The 22,751-nt window shown below is 37.5% G+C and overlaps 1 protein-coding gene across 8 annotated transcripts in view; it reads right to left on the bottom strand.

Moving 5' to 3' along the window:
- The window catches only part of ATP9B (ATPase phospholipid transporting 9B (putative)), a 296,321-nt gene that overhangs the window by 69,534 nt on the left and 204,036 nt on the right, over nucleotides 1–22,751 (bottom strand). For all 8 annotated transcript variants that reach the window (XM_073331800.1, XM_073331797.1, XM_073331803.1 and 5 more), the window contains one exon: nucleotides 13,741–13,901. In XM_073331800.1, the coding sequence (XP_073187901.1) occupies nucleotides 13,741–13,901 (161 nt within the window). The remainder of the gene's footprint in view (nucleotides 1–13,740; nucleotides 13,902–22,751) is intronic.

Raw genomic sequence — 22,751 nt, 5'->3', positions numbered from 1 at the left:
CTTGAGGGGACAAATGGGGAGGGTTAAGGGGAAAAAAATGGAGAGAGTAGACAAAAAGGGGGAAGTGGCAGGAGTGGAGATTAAAAGTAAGGGAAGAAAGGGAAAGCAGAAAAGCAGGGAGAAGAGGAGAGACAAGAAGGGTTGAAAAGACACATGGAGGAGAGAAAGAACAAAAGTGGAAATGAGAGCAAAAATGGTAGAAAAGAAAGCATGGGGAAAGAGATCTGGTTGTATGTGGGAAAAAAAGCCATGGAAACCAAGGTGGGGTCAGGGAAAATGGGAATAAAACCACTAAATTGGAGGGGTGGGGCAGGGAGGGCAAGACATAGAAATAGGAGAGGAGGCTTGGAGAGGAAAATTACCAAGGCAGGATCAGGTAGTAGTAATCTGGGAAAAATCCTTTCTTTTGGCATAACTGAATCCACCACACGAACTGAACATTTTTCAACTGATCTTTGCTCCTTAAAGTATTTGTACTGGTCTGTCAAAATATATCTAATCCTCCCAGGCTACAAAATACTGGGTATTTAAGTATGGGTGTAATCTAATTTATTAAAATATTGTTTCACTATTGAATGTTCACTCTGAAATACTTCAATAATTTCACAAAACTTGATAGTTCCCTTGTGCTTCTTGCGCTCAAGAACTCAGTTTGTTCCAGTGTGATTCTGCTGCTGCTGCTGCTGCTGCGTGACTTCTGTTTTCAGGTTCAAGAGGCGTTAGAACAGCTCGAATTATGTTAAATTCATTTCCAATTTGAAATCTAAACAAATTAGCTTGAATGAGTTAAAAATAGTTTTAGGTACTACGCCTGCCTAGAGTCCCCCAGACAACGTATGTAGCCTTACAGTCATACTTCCTAATTTTAAAAAAAGGTTTTTCTTTCTTTCATTGTTGTGTGAAAGAGGTACACTGAACAGCAGAAACTTACTGACCTGATATGCAGGTAAAATCATGAAAGATTGTGCTATTAAATGTACAAAGTAAACAAAATTAAAGAGAGAAAAAAAATTAGTGTATTTCAACCACAGTAGGCATTATTTGTATTGCTATTAGGTAAAAGTTAGCAAACAGAAAAGCTTTCAAAAACAAATACTGCAGCAGACAGAGGTTGTCTCAAAAACAAAAAATAAACACTGGAGCAGATGACCAGTACAAAAATAATACAGTACAAGAATACTGGTACAGGATGGATAATATTCAGGCCTTGGACAAGCGATAGTCTTATGATTTGATGTCTCCCAACCCTGTAGGGTTAGGAACTGACACTTCCCAGCTTTGCAATGGAACACACTTAGAATTTATATCCAGTCAGTTTGGCATAGCTCTTTAGCTTTGAACAGTCCTTAAATATAATATTGTAAAGTTATGATATTTTTATGTATAGAATAGCTACAATACTTCAAGTATAAAGGAGTTTTTATTAATTTCTTCTCTCCCTCAAAGAACTGTACAGTTAGTTTCGCAGTACTGCAATTAAGTGACCTAGGCTACAGATAGGAAAATACAAAACTAGTTATAACTGCTTAAATCCTTTGTATAATTTTTTTTGTAAAACATATGTAATATACAGAACACATGACTACATGGAGTGAAGTCTTTAAACCATGATTTGAGGACTTCAGTAGCTCAGACATAGGTGAGAGGTTTGTTGCAGGAGTGGGTGGGTGAGATTCGGTGGCCAGCATTGTGCAGGAGGTCAGACTCATAATGGTCCCTTCTGACTGTAATATCTATGAATCTATGATATAAAGGTTCATTTAAACTCATTGGGATAGCCTGCTTAACTCACGAGTAGAAAAGCCTCTCACAAGTAATATGGACATCTGATCTCATGCCAATAAACATAACCTCATCATGTATTCTGTCTTGATCTCTCATATGATATATATGAAGCTGTTTTGCCATAGGGAGCATGAGCCGTGATATAATTTAACAGCAGACTTGCTAGATCATAGCAGTAGGACAATCAGACGCTTTTAAATATGGACTTTTTAGTAAATTGAATTTAGTTGCTACAAGAGGCAGGTTGGTTCCCAGGGTATTTCCAGGGTTTGTTTGTTTTTTAACCACATACAGATTATTGAGTTCTAGTATAAGTCTGAGCTATCTGGAATGTAATGTCTGAGAAAGTACCTGGAATAAAACCCTTTCCCCTATTTTTCTCAGAAGCAGATGTTTTAGGACGGTTAGGAATGGGTGGATTTCCGATATATAGCTTCTCAAGGGCATTCTCATAACTGACAGGAAGAGATGGGCAGGCAACAATAGCTATTCATAATCTGAAGGATTCTCTGAAAGACGGTCCTGCAGCTACACTGAACAACGGTCAAGACCCATGTACTCTGAAGTGACCATTAGGCCTTTGAGGGTAAAATGCCAGAAGTCTCCCTCTGAAGTCCTGTGAAGCTGCTGGCATTGATGGAATGGCGATAGACTTTGGAGCCTTTTAGTGTTTGAAGAAAGGGGGCTTAGGACACTTCAGTTTCTGCTGCTGTTGAGGCTAAACACCCTCCCCAAAGGATCATATCAAGCAACTTTGAATCCAGTCAATGATTCGAACACTAGCTTGTTAAATTCCAAAAAGATGAATTTCATGCTACACTTTCTGTAGCAGAAGGTGGTGGAGGAGTGAAATATTGAGCCCAGAGAATACAGGCTCTTTGCCACTTACATCTCTTTGTAAAACAGTCTCCACCTGGTCCTCAGACTTTTTTGGGTGTATTTTACGGTAGGTCACCTAGCTTCTTAATAGCATCCAAGTGTAATTATGCACACTTACAAGTATAGGTGCCAACTTCTCCTGGGGCCAGTGGGTGCTCGACCCCCCCACTGGCCCCGACTCCACCCCTGCCCCGCCCCTTCCCCAAAGTCCCCGCCCCAACTCCGCCCACTCCCTGCCCCTATTGGACTCCTTCCCCAAATCCCTTCCCTTGCCTTGGCCCCGCCTCTTCCCCTGAGCGTGCCGTGTTCCTGCTCCTCCCACCTCACTCCCACACCTTGTTATGCCACAAAACAGATGTTTTGCGGCGGCAAGCATTGGGAGGAGAAGCGAGGAAGGGGTGCGCTCTGGGAACGAGGCGGAGGTGAGCTGGGGCGCTTGGCTGCTGGTGGGTGCAGCACACCCACCAATTTTTCCCCATGGGTGCTCCAGCCCCGGAGCACCCATGGAGTTGGCGCCTATGCCTACAGACATCTATTGATAAGGCAGCAGCTGCACTGAAGGCTGCCGAGACAAGATGCCAGGCCAACTTAACACTGTTTTGAAATACCTTCTGTGCATTATGACTCCACTCTTGGAGAACAGACTTAGAGCATGAACTTTCTTCTACAGTTTGAGTCATGGCTGTGTAGACCTGAAAATCTTTCAAAGTGGCATCTGAGGACTGGTAAATTCTGAAGAAGTCAATCCCACCTCTGAAGCTCAAGATTCTGTGGTGTCATCAATTTGGTCAGTCTTTACTACATCATAGCTGCATCAAGTTCTCACCATGGAAGTAAAGGTAAGCTGATAAACAGTTCTTAGGGATGAATACTAGGGGCTGGGGACAGATAGAGACGGTCGCTAATTCTGGAATTCCCACTGGCCTGACAAAACTTGACTTTGTCCATCTTTAGGGCATTATTCAATATACATATGGTACACATATTGTAGTTTTTGCCTGATTGGTTGGGAAGGGCATTTTTATACCCCTTTTATTATGGCAAGTCTAACTTACTTAATGGCTGTAATATTAAATTTGTGAATTTTTTTTTTATTGTATGTATGCCCAGACTGTGGTATTTCCTCTAATAAATGAAATATAAATACAGAAAGTACTACAAACTGATAGTGGAAAGAAATTAAGAAACATGCCCTGCTCTCTGTAATTTTAGAATCTCTCCTCTCAGAATTTGTAACTGAAACTGTGTGGAAGGAAGTTCCGAACTCCAGATAAAAGGGCAACTAAAGCCCTATGGTAGGAATAATGGAAACACGTAAATTAAATTAATCTAACTGCAGAATGAATTTAAAAGACTAAAAGAATTAGTCTAATCAACTTAAACCTCACCTTGGTGATATGCGCCACTGATCAGTCCAAACGAGGTACAGCATAAGCACAAACTAAAAGTCTTTTAAATTTACAAAAGGCAGAATCAGTGCTTACATATAACAAATGGATATCGAAAGGTTTTATTTTCATTTATATTGAATAATCTATATGCTGGCCATGGACCAAACACATATGGTGCTATTTCACAACTCTAGGTTGCTATTTGTCCATCTATTGCTGAGTAATGATCTCACTTCCTGATAAACTTTTCCCAAGTTTTGCTATTCCAATATCACAAAGACTACCCAAAAGTAAACTCAATGGGGCATAGAGAACAGAAATAAGAAAATAAAGATGGAACAATAAAATACAAGGAAGATCATGATATAATGTCTGAACAGCAAAGTTTCTTTCCAAAGAAAATGATCTCACTATTATATTAATTGCTTTAATATATCAATAAACCAGTGAAAAAACTATTGGTTAAACTTTCAACACTCCATCACAAGAAGTTACTAAAGAAACTGAGTAGTCAAGGGGTGAGACACAAAATTGTTATGGATTTGAAAGTGGCTAAATTAGAAGGGTTTCTTCAGGTATCTTAGCAACAAGAAGAAAGTCAAGGAAAATGTGGGCCCCTTACTGAATGAGGGAGGCAACATAGTGACAGAGGATGTGGAAAAAGCTAATGTACTCAATGCTTTTTTTGCCTCTGTCTTCATGAACAAGGTCAGCTCCCAGACTGCTGTACCTGGCAGCACAGCATGGGGAGGAGGTGACCAGCCCTCTGTGGAGAAAGAAGTGGTTTGGGACTATTTAGAAAAGCTGGACATGCACAAGTCCATGGGGCCGGATGCGTTGCATCCGAGAGCGCTAAAGGAGTTGGCGGATGTGATCGCAGAGCCATTGGCCACTATCTTTGAAAACTCATGGCGATTGGGGGAGGTCCCAGACGACTGGAAAAAGGCCAATGTAGTACCCATCGTTCAAAAAGGGAAGGAGGAGGATCCTGGGAACTACAGGCCAGTCAGCCTCACCTCAGTCCCTGGAAAAATCATGGAGCAGGTCCTCAAGGAATCAATTCTGAAGCACTTAGAGGAGAGGAAAGTGATCAGGAACAGTCAGCATGGATTTACCAAGGGCAAGTCATGCCTGACTAATCTAATTGCCTTCTATGACGAGATAACTGGCTCTGTGGATGAAGGGAAAGTGGTGGACGTGTTGTTCCTTGACTTTAGCAAAGCTTTTGACACGGTCTCCCACAGCATTCTTGCCAGCAAGTTAAAGAAGTATGGGCTGGATGAATGGACTATAAGGTGGATAGAAAGCTGGCTAGATTGTTGGGCTCAACGGGTAGTGATCAACGGCTCCATGTCTAGTTGGCAGCTGGTATCAAGTGGAGTGCCCCAAAGGTCGGTCCTGGGGCCGGTTTTGTTCAATATCTTCATAAATGATCTGGAGGATGGTGTGGATTGCACCCTTAGCAAGTTTGCAGATGACACTAAACTGGGAGGAGAGGTAAATATGCTGGAGGGTAGGGATAGGATACAGAGGGACCTAGACAAATTGGAGGATTGGGCCAAAAGAAATCTGATGAGGTTCAACAAGGACAAGTGCAGAGTCCTGCACTTAGGACGGAAGAATCCAATGCACCGCTACAGACTGGGGACCGAATGGCTCGGCAGCAGTTCTGCAGAAAAGGACCTACGGGTTACAGTGGATGAGAACCTGGATATGAGTCAACAGTGTGCCCTTGTTGCCAAGAAGGCCAATGCCATTTTGGGATGTATAAGTAGGGGCATTGCCAGCAGATTGAGGGACGTGATCGTTCCCCTCTATTCAACACTGGTGAGGCCTCATCTGGAGTACTGTGTCCAGTTTTGGGCCCCACACTACAAGAAGGATGTGGAAAAATTGGAAAGAGTCCAGCGGAGGGTAACAAAAATGATTAGGGGACTGGAACACATGAGTTATGAGGAGAGGCTGAGGGAACTAGGGATGTTTAGTCTACGGAAGAGAAGAATGAGGGGGGATTTGATAGCTGCTTTCAACTACCTGAAAGGGGGTTCCAAAGAGGATGGCTCTAGACTGTTCTCAGTGGTAGCAAATGACAGAACAAGGAGTAATGGTCTCAAGTTGCAATGGGGGAGATTTAGGTTGGATATTAGGAAAAACTTTTTCACTAGGAGGGTGGTGAAACACTGGAATGCGTTACCTAGGGAGGTGGTGGAATCTCCTTCCTTAGAAGTTTTTAAGGTCAGGCTTGACAAAGCCCTGGCTGGGATGATTTAATTGGGGATCGGCCCTGCTTTGAGCAAGGGGTTGGACTAGATGACCTCCTGAGGTCCCTTCCAACCCTGATATTCTATGGTTCTATAAATGTGAAGCAGCAGTAGGAATATAAGGTCCAATTTAATTGTGACAAAGGGTAAACTGCAGCTTGCTAAAGACTGTGTTAGGATCTGTGCTATTTGATATAGTTATGATTGTCTGCGAAAGGGTGTGTGCAGTTTGGTGGCAAAGTCTTCAGGTGACAAAAGTATTTAGGCGAAAGAAGACTAAGGAACCTCTTGATTGGATAATACACTGGAAGATAAAATTCCATGTTGGTAAATCCAAAGTTATGCACATTGGAGTGAAAAATGCAAGCTACTCATACACATTGCTGGGCTCTGTACCCAGACAAGAGAAAGACATCATTGTGGACAGCTCTGTGAAAAACCTAATCTCAGTGTACCATGGCCATTAGAACTCAAACAAAATGTGAGGATGTGAGTTATAAAGAATGGGACAGAAAATATTGAAAATTGCATATAATATACTAATTGGTATACTCTCCCCTAGAAAACTTTTTCCAGTTCTGGTCATCTTATCTCAAATAAGATACAAAAAAAAAAAAAAAAAGGAGGGTGTTCAAACATGGGTGACAATGAATGGATGCATGGTGAGACTTTCATATCAGGAGAGATTGCGAGGACAGATTATTTAATTTCAAGAGAGTCAGCAGTGTGCCCTTGTTGCCAAGAAGGCCAATGGCATTTTGGGATGTATAAGTAGGGGCATAGCGAGCAGATCGAGGGACGTGATCGTTCCCCTCTATTCGACATTGGTGAGGCCTCATCTGGAGTACTGTGTGCAGTTTTGGGCCCCACACTTCAAGAAGGATGTGGATAAATTGGAGAGAGTCCAGCGAAGGGCAACAAAAATGATTAGGGGTCTGGAACACATGAGTTATGAGGAGAGGCTGAGGGAGCTGGGATTGTTTAGCCTGCAGAAGAGAAGAATGAGGGGGGATTTGATAGCTGCTTTCAACTACCTGAAAGGGGGTTCCAAAGAGGATGGCTCTAGACTGTTCTCAATGGTAGCAGATGACAGAACGAGGAGTAATGGTCTCAAGTTGCAGTGGGGGAGGTTTAGATTGGATATTAGGAAAAACTTTTTCACTAAGAGGGTGGTGAAACACTGGAATGCGTTACCTAGGGAGGTGGTAGAATCTCCTTCCTTAGAGGTTTTTAAGGTCAGGCTTGACAAAGCCCTGGCTGGGATGATTTAACTGGGAATTGGTCCTGCTTCGAGCAGGGGGTTGGACTAGATGACCTTCTGGGGTCCCTTCCAACCCTGATATTCTATGATTCTATGAATAAAATGTCACATGACATAAAAAATAAAGCAGATGTTCCCACAGCTGTTCCCAGGCACTGTTAAATTTTCCTCCTGACTAAGTAGCTGAAGATTACTTAGTTCCATGGGATCTTCAATGGTTATGTCCAATTTCTTGCAAAAGAATTTTGATGCACTTTAACAGGACATTAATTAAACTGGAGTCAAGTGCTGCATTCTTGCCATTGCAGAACCATGGAGATATCTGCTGGAGAAACAGGTTATGTTTCAGGAAACATCAAACAGAAAGGAAAGGAAAGGAAAGGAAAGGAAAGGAAAGGAAAGGAAAGGAAAGGAAAGGAAAGGAAAGAAAAGGAAAGACATGAAGCCCTTGAGCAGAATCTGTAGAGGTTGTTTATTGTTATGGGCTAATGTTTTTAAGGCCACTTAATAATGCCACAGCTGTAAGCCACATTATAGACACTGTGTAGTATAGCTAACAACCAGTACTACCTGCTGCCACTGGGGAAATCATAATAGGACAGGAGCTGCTCCAGATTGCCAATGGAACTTTCTAGCTCTACACCACATGGACTGCCAGCAACCAAGGAAGGATGGCATAGAGCATGAAGTGCAGGTTTTAAAGAGGAACTGGCAGAATTTGAAATAAAAATCAGAAAACAATCCTAATTCAATGACAGTATATTTGATTACTAGGTACCTAGAAGTCGTCTTCCTCTCCAAAATATCTAATGGTGGCTGCCAATGACTCAATGGCTAGAATGAACAAGACTGTAGAAAGCCTCCATTCATTAGCATGTTGGCAATTGATCTTACATACCAACCTGACAACTATTTAAAAATCTTCCAAATAAAATTTGATGAGGACTGACAAGAGGGAGGATCACTCAACCCATCTAAATGCCATGTGTGCTACATAATGAGAGTAATATTTTAATTTTTTCATTTAGACTAAATAGATAAAACTGCTAGTCCTCTTTAAAATTAGCTGCACATTATCTTCAATGAATTAAACCTCCATGATCTTTATGCATAAGCAAGATAATACTAGAGGTTCACACTAAAAATAAAATCATATCAAAACAAAATCAGAATCATCCATTCACCCCGAAACATGAAAATAACCAACCAGAAATAAAATCTATCCTAAATAACATCCCCCAGTTCAAAAATAAATATCAACCCTTACCATGCTTTCCCACCTCAAAAGCCAGAATAAATAGATGGTCTTTGCAGTGTGCCCTGAAGTCTGACAGGCTCAAGCTATTTTGAACCAAGGAGTTCAAGAGTGCTACAAAGTCAAGAGCCCTTCATGGAATGTCCTGCCAGCATAAGGTACTCTAACCAGCAACAAAAGAACAGAGTCACTCAAGAGCAGGCCTATCCACTCCCACTAGAGTATACATATTAGTGAACACCACTTCAGGATCAAAAGAATGAAAGGCCTTGGTCAGGGGACAAAAGCCACCTGAGCTACATCCTGGTCTGAACCCAGAATCACAAGGATCAAAGAGATTTGAGGCATCCAGATGTATTTAGTTTACTCAACACAAAAACTTCTCTATAAACTTAACCAGTACTTGAAGAACAGATAATGGACAACAGCCAGTCAAGTTGTAAGCATGAAGTGACGGTCTCTTCAGCAAAGGCAGCACCTAAAGTTTACTTTAGCAACTTCTTCCAGTTTCAAGTAGCAGTGATAAGGTCTTCACCAAAAGTCAACCCAGTTCTTGCCCCCTGCCCTTCACTAGCCAGGAGGGACATGATCCAAAAGACAGTCTGCTGAATAGAAGGCTTTTAACACTTTCAAAACCTAAGTGAATGTCATTCACTTAAGATCTTGGTATGAGAGACCAAAACTTCAGCTATGATCTTGATATTACTATTGAATAGCAATAATACTGTGGTGGAGACTCACTTATATGCCAATTTTCTCTGTATGTAGTTAAGTGATAATGGCCTCAGTAATGGCAACAAACACTTGAACACAGGTGTTGAGAAGATCTTCCGAAAAGAGGAAGAATGAACAAGGATTTTATTTAGAACAAATGCTCACAATGATGCCACAGAAATCTACAATATATTTTAATGCTCCTCTGCCTGCCTCTGACATGGCAGGGAACCTAAAGATATAGTGAAATGCTGACATCTCCGATGAGTTCCACCACCGTATATCAATAGGGGTCAGTGAAAAGACTGGATGGCTCCTTCAATGTTGGTCAATGACCTGTCTCCTCTAACCTAGTCATCTTGATGTTTTATCTATGTGCCCTTTTCCAAAGATATATGGCCAAAGATGATAATCTGCTTAATTGCTGAAGTGGAAAAACCTACTCTAGGCCAGATGAATCAAATATATTTTTTTCCATTTAAAGTTTTGCTGAACTCCCTCTGTGTATTCACCAATAGAGACACCAGAACAGTTCCCAGTATGAATATGTTCTGTTTCTAACAGCCCGGTTTTTCCGCTGATTTCCTTTACCTATGGAGAAGAGCTCAATTATTTCCCTCCGTATAACTGTTTTAAAGCATCTCACAGTGAGAGAGAAGACAACTCCTGCCTCTTCATTATCTTTGTTCTTGGAATTATGATCCCAGGAGGTTTACAGTTCAAGTATAAGCTTGAGAATAGATCAAGCTTCACCTTCCATGTCTAACATCCTGAGGAGAGGAAGAGAAGTGTAGTGACATTTGAACAACAGTATGATCTGAGCTGTTTATTTTGTTGAGAGAGTGGGTGGTGACCTTATGCAAGGCTGACTCAAGATAAAAAAAGTCAGTGTGGGAGTAGATGTGTATGTTGGAGAAAAGAAGTCTATTCTCTGCTAGATTTCTGTCTGTTCTTCCTTCAGATATCAATATGCCACATTTCAGATCTCAGTAATGTATCGTTCCTGATAGCATTTCTTGTTAGACTATCTCATGTACTTGATAGAACTAATCCTATTACACAATCAAAGAAGGTAGTTAAAAATAATTCAAAATAGCATTCAAAGCTATATTCCAGGACAGTATATTGCAAATGGAGAAAATGAAATCTGCTACCTGGTCATGCAAGGCGCAGTTCCTCCTTCCTGGTCTGAGAAAATACAGTTATAACAGGTGGTCCTGGAAGAGTGCAGATGTGACAGAATGCTCCTCTGCAAGCAATCAAGTTACCACAGAGACACTCTAGGGTGCTACTGCAGCACACAAGCTGCTCTTTTATGGAGTGAAGGGGATCAGATCTTGCCCTCAATGGAGCTGTTACAAAGTTAAGCCTTATATCAGGGGTATGCATACTCTGTATGTACTCCTCTCTAGCTGAGCCTCATCCAGGACCACTCATGCTCACAGAAGAGGGCACAGGGTTAGTACATAAGAATTCAGTATGTTAACAAGCAACCCCCTCAGTTTAACACTGTAACAAGATATATCTACCCTCTATATATTTTTATAACCCTTGGGTTAAAACAAAGGCTCTTGTGGAATAACACCCTCTTTTTCCCAGCAGACAACCCCCTATAAACTTCTCCAAACCTTTCTTAGTTTGCATGTTCACAGAGAGATGACAACCTACACCCACAACTTTTTAAGAAATACAGGCACTTTTTGCCTCAATAGGGTAGTTAATACCCTTTAATATTCAATAACAGAAAATTAATACATGCCAAACAGTGGCACCACACAAGTAACAGGGAGTTTTTATACAATCCGTTGATAGAAAGATGCCCCCCTCACCCAAATTCTTCAATACAGCACTTTCATATAGAGTTCAAAACACTCATAGTAAAAGAGGGGAAAAAAACCACAGCCAGTGCTCTGCAAAGAAACAAAGCAGGACTTGGGCCTGACAGAAAATCATCATGCTTGGCTGCCAAATTGTTGAAAGATTTCACTCGCCTCTTGTCCCAGAAATGTAGATTTACAGCAAAATGTCAGTTTAATTGTAACCATTAGACAACAAACAACAATTTAACTAGAGAGAGGAGGAGAACTTCTTGGGACATAAATGCTAACTTAACAGGCAAACCAGAAACACTTAAAGTAGTCTATGTCTGACACTAGGAACAGAAGGTGCTGGTCAGTGGCAGTGGAGTTGGCACTTAGCTATGAAGGGCTAGTAAGCAAAATGAGTCTCTTGCTGCACTTTTGGAGAGTCTCAGATATGGGTAGAGAGCCTGCTGGTTAATACTCTTATGCATCTCCTGGTTTCAGTACTTAACTGCACTGAAATTATCAGAAATTCTATTTAATTGCTATGTATAGCTTAACTGTGCAGGACCTCACGAAATTTGAGGCGCTTATTGGTGAGATAATTTTTTTGTTTGGCTTAAGGCCACACTTTTTGTGGGCCTTTGCTAATTCTGAGAAAGATCAACACTGTAACTGTATTGAAGATAAACTGAGGATCCTTCCTGGTTTCCTGTAAATTCAGTTCCTTGATTAGAGATCATGAATTTAACAGCAGCAGCTCTGGCCTTTTGCAACAGGTTCAAGAGTCTTGGTTTAAAGGATTTGTTCATATACGTAGATGGGTTAATAGGGCACACAATACGCACAGAGAACAAACATTTTTGATTGCACAATAACTGTCAATAATAAATGTAGGTTATATACTACTTAAAAGAAACCCCAAATTTCCACTGCTTCCAATATTCTCTTAAAAATCTAAAAAATACTATTTCCCTATCTAACTGTGCCCCTTTCCATTTGACAGATATATTTAATCCCCATCTTCATGCACAGTATATTCAAGTACTTTTTTTTTTTTAAAGAATTTTCAGATTTTTTTTAATAGATACATTTACCAACTGAGTGTAAAACAGGTCACAATTGAGACTATTTGACTCTGTTCCAACCATGCACATATGTGAACTTACAAAATCCATGACAGGGAGGGGTGCTTTTGGACAAAGGTAGGATACCCATAGAGTCCCTTCATCCTCTTCCAATACTGGATAGAAAATTCTTTGCTCCCCTTTAAAATACTATGGTATACCAAAACCTGGATTTACCTACTTTTCTGAAAGTTCCCAGGGTAGTGACTATATTTATTTTTGTGTCTTGTATAGCACCGAGTCCATTATTGGTTCTTAAATTAACAAATTAACATCTAAATGGCAACGATTAGCTTTACCTTGACTTGCAGAGGGTGCTTACTCGCTGTGTGGAACAAAGAGACTTGCCCCACCCAGGTTTCATACCTTTATGCCCTTTGGACCTCACATTCCTGGGGGTGGGGGTGAGTCATTGCTGCAAAGCTGACCACCGAGCACCTTTTTTACAGCAGTTTCTGACCTACTCCCCCCCCCACTCCCCCCCTCCCCATAAATCAGAGCTGTCCTTCCCAGGTAAGTCCCAGACAAACTCTGCCCCACCTTAGTTGTGGTGCAGTCATTCTCATTTCCGCTAAAGCAAACTTTATTAGAAAGGGAAAAAATATTCTTAGCTACGTAAAGCTTCTTGTTGTGAGCTTTACATTCTGTAGAACACAAGATTACGAATATTTATGTTCGTATTCTAGTTTACCTCAGTTTGAATATGCTGTACTCATGCTTAATGAACTAATTAATTTAGGAAAAGTTTCTATTTGTGTACAGTATCTAACACTAGTTAAAAAAGGCTCTTGCAAAAGAGCATTTGTATTATACAGCTATTAAGCTATATTCAATATATATCAGTGTACTGAAAAAAAAGTTATGTTTTATTCAATATTTTAACTAGCAAGACCAGAACACTTTAAATAACTGCAAAGGCATTAGAAATTACAAATGCCAAAATAAATGAAATAGTTCATTCGGATACACATTTTCTAAAACTATATCCTCTGATATACCAAGATTGGATCCTTATTAATACTTTTATACTAGTAAAAGGATTAGATATCCTGATTACTCCTGCAAGATGAACATTATACAAAAACATACAACAGTATTGTTTTCTGTAGATTGATCCTTCAAGAATCAGCAGATTTGTTGGCACCTTCTCCTTCAGCTTCCTGATAAGATCAATTTCCTTTGCAATGAGAACTGAGTATAAATTTCAAGAAAGCCTCAATCAGTGAAATTAGACATCTGTGTTTCTCTCTTGTTCTTATACATACCTGATAGGGATGATATAGGAAAACAGGAGGAGGAACCGAAAAAGGTTGCGGTACCATGGGCCTACAAATCCTTGCAAGGTTACCATAACAATTGAAAGGGCAACTAGAGCCAAAAACAGGGCTTTGGTCAGTTGATTCAGTTCAAGGTCCAGTAAACCAACCTAAAGGAAACAATTTAAATCAGTAAATACAAGTTAACCATAAATCATTCACATAGTGACACCTTATGCAATTATTCAATTAGAAACTAGAAGGCCAATACTTATTTGAAATCTGTTTTTATTATGTTCAACTGAATTTGAATAACCAAATCTGAATATTTTCCCACATTTACATGAGATGAAAGTTTTCTGTTTACAGGCCAATAATATTTCCAACAATCACAGAGTGAACTGTTCCACAAATATCTTTTGAGTTACCTTATATCGGACATGGAAACCACCACCTTTTGGGGTGGGTGGGGGAATTATTTCCTTCTATCACATATTCAGACCAGAATTTCTTTTGAATAAAATTATTGAATCTACATGATTTTTTTGTAGTGTTACTGTCCATTTGCTGGTGTAAAACCGCCAGACTTGGTAGAATTGAGAATCATAAGTCAGATATGAAGTAACACAAAAAATATGAGAGATATTAACACTACCCGTAATTTGTAAGCATACAGTACTACTTTAAAAGAAATACCATTTTGGAAATCTGACCTTATTTCATCAATTTTTCCCTGACTTTTTTTTAATAACAGTTATTTATTATATCAAATTCATCTTATTACTAAAGAAGCTTTTCATAAGTATTGGGATAAATAATAAAATCAATTTCAAATGGAATGTCTACTGATTGTGATTTAAAATTGCAAAATAGACCATGCTTTCCACAAGTAAAAAAGAAAATACATTCAATCTCTCTGATAAGCATTATCCTAAATAATGTGTCATGCCAGTAGATCTCCCATCAGCTCCTATGTTTCTAATGAAAAGATATTTTAAAAACTGTGTAACTAAGACTCCCACTATTCCAATAATGTATATTGTATGCTAACTATTTCAGATCCACTTTTTTGGATCATCTTTTAGTCAAAAAGAAAAGGAGTACTTGTGGCACCTTAGAGACTAACCAATTTATTTGAGCATGAGCTTTCGTGAGCTACAGCTCACTTCATCAGATGAAGTGAGCTGTAGCTCACGAAAGCTCATGCTCAAATAAATTGGTTAGTCTCTAAGGTGCCACAAGTACTCCTTTTCTTTTTGCGAATACAGACTAACACGGCTGTTCCTCTGAAACCTATCTTTTAGTCAGTAAACTATATGGGAAAATTATGTCAGCAAGACATGCCTAAGCCCCATCGCAGAGGCCCTTTTCTCTTTAGACCCTGCCAGCAAGGACAGTAAAACATAACACTTTCCTAGATAAACAATCTGTATAGGAACTATTTTTTAAATAGTTATGAAAAATTGCAGCATTCTTGCCTGAGCATGGGGTGTCCCTTCCCTTGAGAACTAGGCAGCTGAAGACCACAGCGGCTGATTTATCAGCTGCATTTAAAAAGCAGCACAACGAGGACAAATATCTTGCAATTTCCGCTGCTTCAACTACTACATAGTTTATGCTTGAATTATTGAGAAAAATAGGTTTTTGGATTAAAATGAAGAAAAATTAAGCCAGGGAAGTAGAGCATGTTTCAAAGCCCAGATCTTTTTGCGTTGACAAAGGCGGTCTAAGTTTCAGGCCTCGCTGAGGATCAGATGAAGTCATTATTCATTCAGTCAGGGAAAAAAGACTCAATTACCTCAACCTAAAGATGCTATCAATGAATGCAAAGTGCATATTTTACTCTATTCATCCAAATCCCATTAAAAAGTGAAAGGAATGATTTAATCTGGCCTTCTAGAGTTGGTCTTTTTTTGTAATAAAATAAAGAATCACTGTCTTGCAATATGCATAACCACTACCTCACTTTTTTTCCTGCATCATAGCAGTGAAAGACTGTAAAAGCCAAGACAAAAACTAACAGAAATGAATACAAAGTTTCTTTTGAAAAACTGCCACTCATAGGACAGAAACATTAAATGTAGTCCACTGCACATTGATATGTAGCTAATTCAAAGCATTAATACCTTTCTAATTGATAAAGACAGATGTGAACATAAGAGTTTGAAATCCAACTACTATGTTGTTGGAACAGTGTTTAAACCAAAAAGAAAACTTTGAGGTAAAATATTTTTTGCAAGTACACAGTAAAAAAAAAGTCTTCTTTCAGGTACAGAGATTAATTGTTATACAAGATAACTTCTCCTCTCCCCACTAGTCTGCACATTACATTACTGTCATTAGACAATCTTAACATTTCTATTTGCTATCCACAGCGAAGTCAACTTTACATGTGATAACCATTCAAAAGAGGAGGATATACAAGGAAAAAAATGAATTATTTAAACTGCATACTACATTCCTCAAAAATTCTCTCCTGGAATTACATATATATGAAACACACCCTAATGTAAATAGCTTTATAGTATAATGTTACACGTACAGTAGTTTCTGCAATCAAACTATTATGTATTTTATCCAGGTAGTTAAAACAAAGTCTGTCACACATTTTGAAGAAAAAACTGATTAACCCATTTCTTGTTAAATATACTGTAGTGTAGGTGAATTCGGGAAGATCATATTTCAATATATACCTCACCAATTGTGCTTTTATCGAGAGACTTCTAACATATTTTACCAATGAAAGAATGAAGCTTTTCATGGTCATAAGAACCTGTTCTGCACCTAAAATATCCATAACCAGAATAAGTAATTATGGCTACATAAGATAAAGGTGAATTAAGTATACGGAGTAATTTTCAACATTTATTACAATTTCCTATATTTGTAAAACAAATTTCTTCTGCTTGTCTTAATATTTGTCCTGTTTGAAACAACTGTGATAACAAAATTAAATACGCCACTGGAAATTTTAATCTCCAAGGGAAAATTTGTACATAATGTCTAAGACAGCCACAATAGTTTTGTAAAGGGGCTGCTCTAGGATAATGAACACAATAATTGCTTGTATAATCTAAAATGCTACTAATGGCAACAATCACAAATCCATTTAGCTCCTCTTTAATTTATGTACCAAGTTTTAAATAGATAATGGTTCTCAGTAAAATAATGGCTTATACAAACAAAAAAGGATAAATATGATATTTTCCTGCTTAAACAAAGCAAAAAAAAACCCCAATCCATCAGTCTAGTTTTTTATTTTATATTTGAGTCAATGAATGAGTAAATGGTCTAATATTCACAATGCAATGTTACAATGGTACATCAGAAAGCAAGAAGGCCCAAGTCACACAAAGCATCAACAAAATCGACTTACTTTAATTTTTGTGAGAAAGGTTGCAAGTGACAAAAACTTTGATTAAACAAAACATAAAAAACAAAGCTGTTTGACATAACAGTCCTGTAAGGTTTAATCTTATGAAAACATTAGTTTTCTCAGCTGTGACACTACTTACAGAATAATTCTTCCAATGTGACTAAATACACAAAAGGATCCTGTGTAGTTCCTCACATATACAACTTTTTTTTTAAAGGGTACATTTTTGAGATATGTAAAGTTATGTAAAGTTTATTTCAAAAGTAATTATATTGCAGTCATCAGTCAGATTCTGCATTAACATCCTATTGACTGCAATGGAGTTGCATAGTATGTATAGTAGGAACAGATTTGGCCCTCATTTGCATTTCAATAGCTGAAAATGTCCTGACTACGAAAACAGACTCTGACCCGCACATTAAGTTTCATTCAAGAAATAATATCTATTGATATTTTTCTTTCTTTCCAAACTTAAAAGAAATTACATCTCTAGTTTGAAGTAGCAGGAATACCAAGAAGGGCAGATAAATAAAAATTGAGTAATTTCAGGCACTTCATTGTATGCTTGCTCATACACAATTTTCCAAATCCACATTTCTCAGCCACTTTCTTTACATTCTTGGTTAAACAGAAACAAGTTTCTCATTTCGAAAATAGCTGGTGTCAGTTATTCATTCTCTCTCTCTCTCTCACACACACACACACACACACACACACACACACACATTGTATGTTCTTAGTGCACGTCAGCCGCACATCTGAAGCACTATGGTTTATCATGCCAGTCATCTGTTAAATAAACATCATTTTTTTTTACCATTAGAATGTATTGGTTCAATAACTCATGCTTGAAAGGCTCCCTAAATAAAATGACAAACCAGAATGTTACAATCCCATTTGAAATTGTAATATTTGTTACTAAATCTGTATTTACAAATTCAGATTTCAAAGTCTATAAAAATGTACTTTTGTTATTAACTGTAATAACTTCAAAGGAACTCTTGTGATTCAGTTCTCACATTGTGCATTTCTTTGTTAAAAAAGGGGACACACTAGGTAACTGATCAAAGAAAAAAAATTCGAAATTTAAGATTGACTCAAGCCAACAAGAAGAAAGGAACTTATATTTACACATTTTCCCTTAATTCATCTTACTGTGCCCAATTAATACCAAATAGCGTGAAATGGTGTACATAATATGCTGTGTTCTGCACCAATACCTTCCTTATCCTTTTAATTAGTACATACAAAATCAAGAGAAAACACACACATTAAAAACAAAAACAAAATATTTGAAATACCTAAAATGATCATTTATTGAAGAAAGTTTCTATCAGCCAGTGTCCCTGTTTTGTCAGTTTTTAAATATATCACAGTCCTTTGTTTAATCATAAGAGGCAGCAATGACTAGGCAGGGGAACATTTCCCAAAGTGTTGCCAAAGTTATGACAAGTCCTGTACTTTTAGGATCATTTGTCTTTTTTTCTTTATTGGCAAACTACCTAAAAATTGGTGAACGCTGTACTAGTCTTTATAATAATAATAATAAATTTTACTAGAATATATGTTTATAACAAAAGTTCCAGAAAACACCAATATGGATCCTCAAGTGTATTTTGTGTGAATTGTCTTACAAAAATGTATGTATCCTTTACATTGTCTTTCACACAACAATTTCATAGTGCCAGCTATTATCTCAAAATGTGCTGAACTGCTTTGTGCTATTTTGAATAATAAATCAAGTGCTTAAAAACCTGAATTTAATAGGTACGCTAAACTGGTTTGTAGATTTGTAATAGTGTCTTAAAATATTATGTGTTATCTACTAGAAAATTTGTATATAGTGAACTACATGCCTTTATTTTGTTACAAAATGTTTTGCATGATTAATTTTTCTATCGCTATACAGAACAAGAGAGGTTAATGATAGATTCCTAAAAACAGACATGTTTGTTCCACAAAGGACAATCAATACATTTTAAGAATTAGGCCACACATTAGTTGTCAATTTCTAGTTATTTTCTATGTTAAAGAGCTATTTTTGGAATCTGCATGATACCCAAGTTTGAAGTAACTAATGATACAATCATCTCTTTAAAAAATGCATTTCTAGTTTGGTAACAGGTAATATCTATAATTTTGCTCAGGAATCTAAAATTCAAGCTTATACATTTCCTCCCCTCTCTACCTACCTCAAATAAGTATAACCAATTTTTTGTTGTCATACAGTCTTAAAGTCAGGTACCTTAATAATTTAAATAAATGTGGCTTGAATTTCAGAGATGCTCAACATTCGCTAGTCATATTGACCCCAATAGGAGTTCCCTGTGCCTTTTATTTAGATGCCTACATAAGGGATTTAGGTGCCTAAACTAAGGCACCCAAGTTTCAAAATACCAGCCATAGTTTTCATGACTTTTAAAAAAATATTTCTTCTCTTTCAAATATGTGATATGCTTTATCATAACAGAGTACTGCTTACTCTATGTTCAAGTAAACTGTAGCTTTCACAAAGAAAAAACAAACCAAGATGAATTTAACCAAAAGAAAGGTAACTCATGCTGATCATAAAATGGATTATGAATCTTAATTTTATTCGTTTTCCCATTATTTCTAGCACTCTACACAACTTGAAAAAAAACTTATCCGCTTTATCCCAAGACATTCCTGAGTCTACAATTATCACTTTTAGAAACCAAGTTTTGGTGGTTGATGACTTTGGTTGCATGATTCGTAACATTTTTAACATTAGTAATGCATTTCAATATTTTTCCACAGTACACTGTCTACCTCAAAGCTTAAAAGATAAGCAAGCAATTTCCTAAAGGGTTGCCATATCACAGTTTGGTCAGCAGAGGGTGCTCAAGATTGATGCTATCTGCTGTCTTTTAGAAAGTCCTCATTTGGTAATACAGTACAAGTTAAACAGCTCTGTTTCTTTACTGGATTACTCATAGTCATATAGTTATACTACAATGCTGCTAGACCAATGGACAATATTTTTATTTTATTTTCATATTTGAAACACTACTCAGAGGAACTCTATCAAACTCTTCAAGACATTAGTGAGCAGGTGCTGTGCACTGGTACGCAACATTCTTTAACTGCTTTAATGTAATGTAGCTGTTACACACAAGAACAATTGATAAAAATGTACACAGAGCATACTAAGATACTGAAAAGATTAATGGCTTCTAAAACTTTGATGTCTATACAGGTCTTTTGCTTTCTTAATGACAAGCTCTCCTCTATTGTAAGCTATCAATTTTGAATAATTATTCAATCACCTGAGCCCACCCATCAATTTTGAATAATTCACAAGACCACCCATCAATTTTGAATAATTATTCAATCACCTGAGCCATCTAGTGACATTGGAAACCACAACATTCAGTATAATTTAATGTAATCACAGGGTCAAACGTTCATTTTTCAATTTAATCTAATTAAATCAGCTCCAAATTTTCAAACTTAGTGTGTAAAATTAGGCACTTAAATAAAAATGCTCTGATTTTTAGAGTTTCCCATTAAACCCACTGAAAATTGAGGATACTCTGAAAATCAGGCCACTTTTATCTAGATTTGTAAATACACATTTACATGCCTAAGTTTGGAAATCTAAATTGCAAAATTTTGGGCCAAGGTTTGGGTTTTTTGGCAATGTTATATTTACACAGATATTTTATACATAGTTAACTTCCTCTTGAGCTTCATTTTCACACTATTCAATGATTCAAAACTTTTTTAAAATTCATCAGACACATGTATCTTCATATACTTAATCTGGTCTCTTAAAAGTAAGAGCAAGGAGCAAGTATGTTAAAGGATATTCTGAAAAGATGACTTTTCCCTCCAAATATCAGGGGATAAGTAAGTCAGGGACACACATAAGAGCCCTGATAATAATATTACATAGGTGTGAAACTAGAATGATGAAAATCAGGCCCAAGGTGTAAGTTATTAGAACAGAGTTTAGAATACCTGAATGAATAAAATCAACATCGTAGCTAAAAAACTGATATTAATTCCTTTGAAGAAAAATAATATTATATGTGAGCTCACTTGGTTTAATAGAAATATTAGCTAACTTATTTTTCATGTAAATATTAGACAACACAAATATTATACAACACACACAAGTAACTATGTAGCCTATACTCCCCAGCATATTCCAAGCCATCACACTAGTTGCTAGTCTATATCTGAGGTAACTTTCTGGAAGACAACAGTGTCATTCTGAATTTACAACTGAGCTCAAAGTGTGGCATAAAATATTTGTTTTCAGTTTCAGGTTTTGCAAGTAACTTCTACCTTTATATGTAAAAAGTTAAATACATGGGTTATTCAATGGAGGTCAATTCATAAAACCTATAAGAGGCTAATAGTTCTTTCAAAAAAGTCTTTAAAATGAAATTGATATTTTTTAAAAACACATACATTAGAAAAAAGTTTCAGGATCCTCCCCTGCCCAAAAAAAAGAAAAGGGAGGTGGTAGCAACCCTTCCCCCGCAGGAGTTAGGACTCCTAGATTGAGAACTCCTCACCACCTATATTAACGACACACATATTTGAAAGAGTTTATATGCCTCTCTCGTCAGTCAGAGTTAAGGTTACCAGAATGTTTTTGGGAAATTTCACTTTTTTTTTTTTTTTTTTTTAAGTAGTGTGTGGAAATTCTATTCATTAAAAAGGAGCCCTAGAAGTCTGGTGTTGGAAACTTTATGCACCATGCATAGAAAGCTCCCTGTACAGCAGGCTCCTTAAGAAAGAGGAGAGGAAGACCTCCGCTTTGGTGCATCTACTATGGTACAGGTGCCCCCATCCTCCACACTTCCTAAAGTACAATGGGAGAAGCCCAGAGACTACAGATGGACTATTGTTTGCAGGAAAGGAGGTCCCCTTCTGCCCACTTTGGAAGTAGGCCACTGAGAAAGCTTGGCACTCCAGCAGATAGGCATCTTTTATTAAAACCACCTTCTCTCCTGTCTATCAAAATTTTTACAAGTTCGCTTGTGATTATGATTATTTTGTTCATCACTTTCTGTGGCAGAAAAAGAATAGTAATGAGTACAAACAACTTGGCTGTTCTTATTTTAAGATTTATTTTAGATCTACCTCTCCTGAAATGCTGAACTGTTTAAAACAAAAGTAAATTGCAAGAGAAAAGAAGCTGAAACTAGTTTCCTTAAATTTTCAAAAATTGTAATTTTTAATTTATTCAGACCCTTTTATTACAGAATAGATTAATTTCAAACTTTCCCAGAATTTGAATCCCTACATCAAGAATCAATCCGTAGTATAATTTTTGTTGAGATGCACTTTTGTTTTCATACTTGTCTGTTTCCAGGATTCTGTGAAAAAATGGATTTACCCTCTCCCCCAAAAATCAAATATCTAGTGGGCTTTATTGCGTTTTTCTGAATTTTCCATCTTTTGCACATCTTTGTTACTCAAGTAATTATATAAAATATATTTGATGAGGGTTTTTTAGTACAAGAAACATTAAACTTTCACTCACAGCCAAGCATTTCACTTTAGAAATGAAAGTTAGCTATTTAAAAAGATGAAAGAGAATTGATGAGACTATCAAGATTCTGGCTATGTATATTAGGAAAAAAGAGCAAAGATAAATCCACTATTATGC

This window comes from Lepidochelys kempii, chromosome 2 (assembly GCF_965140265.1).
Source record: "Lepidochelys kempii isolate rLepKem1 chromosome 2, rLepKem1.hap2, whole genome shotgun sequence".
Taxonomy (NCBI): Eukaryota; Metazoa; Chordata; order Testudines; family Cheloniidae; genus Lepidochelys; species Lepidochelys kempii.
Note: the sequence above shows the minus strand (reverse complement) of the source record. Positions and strands in the feature narration are given on the sequence as shown.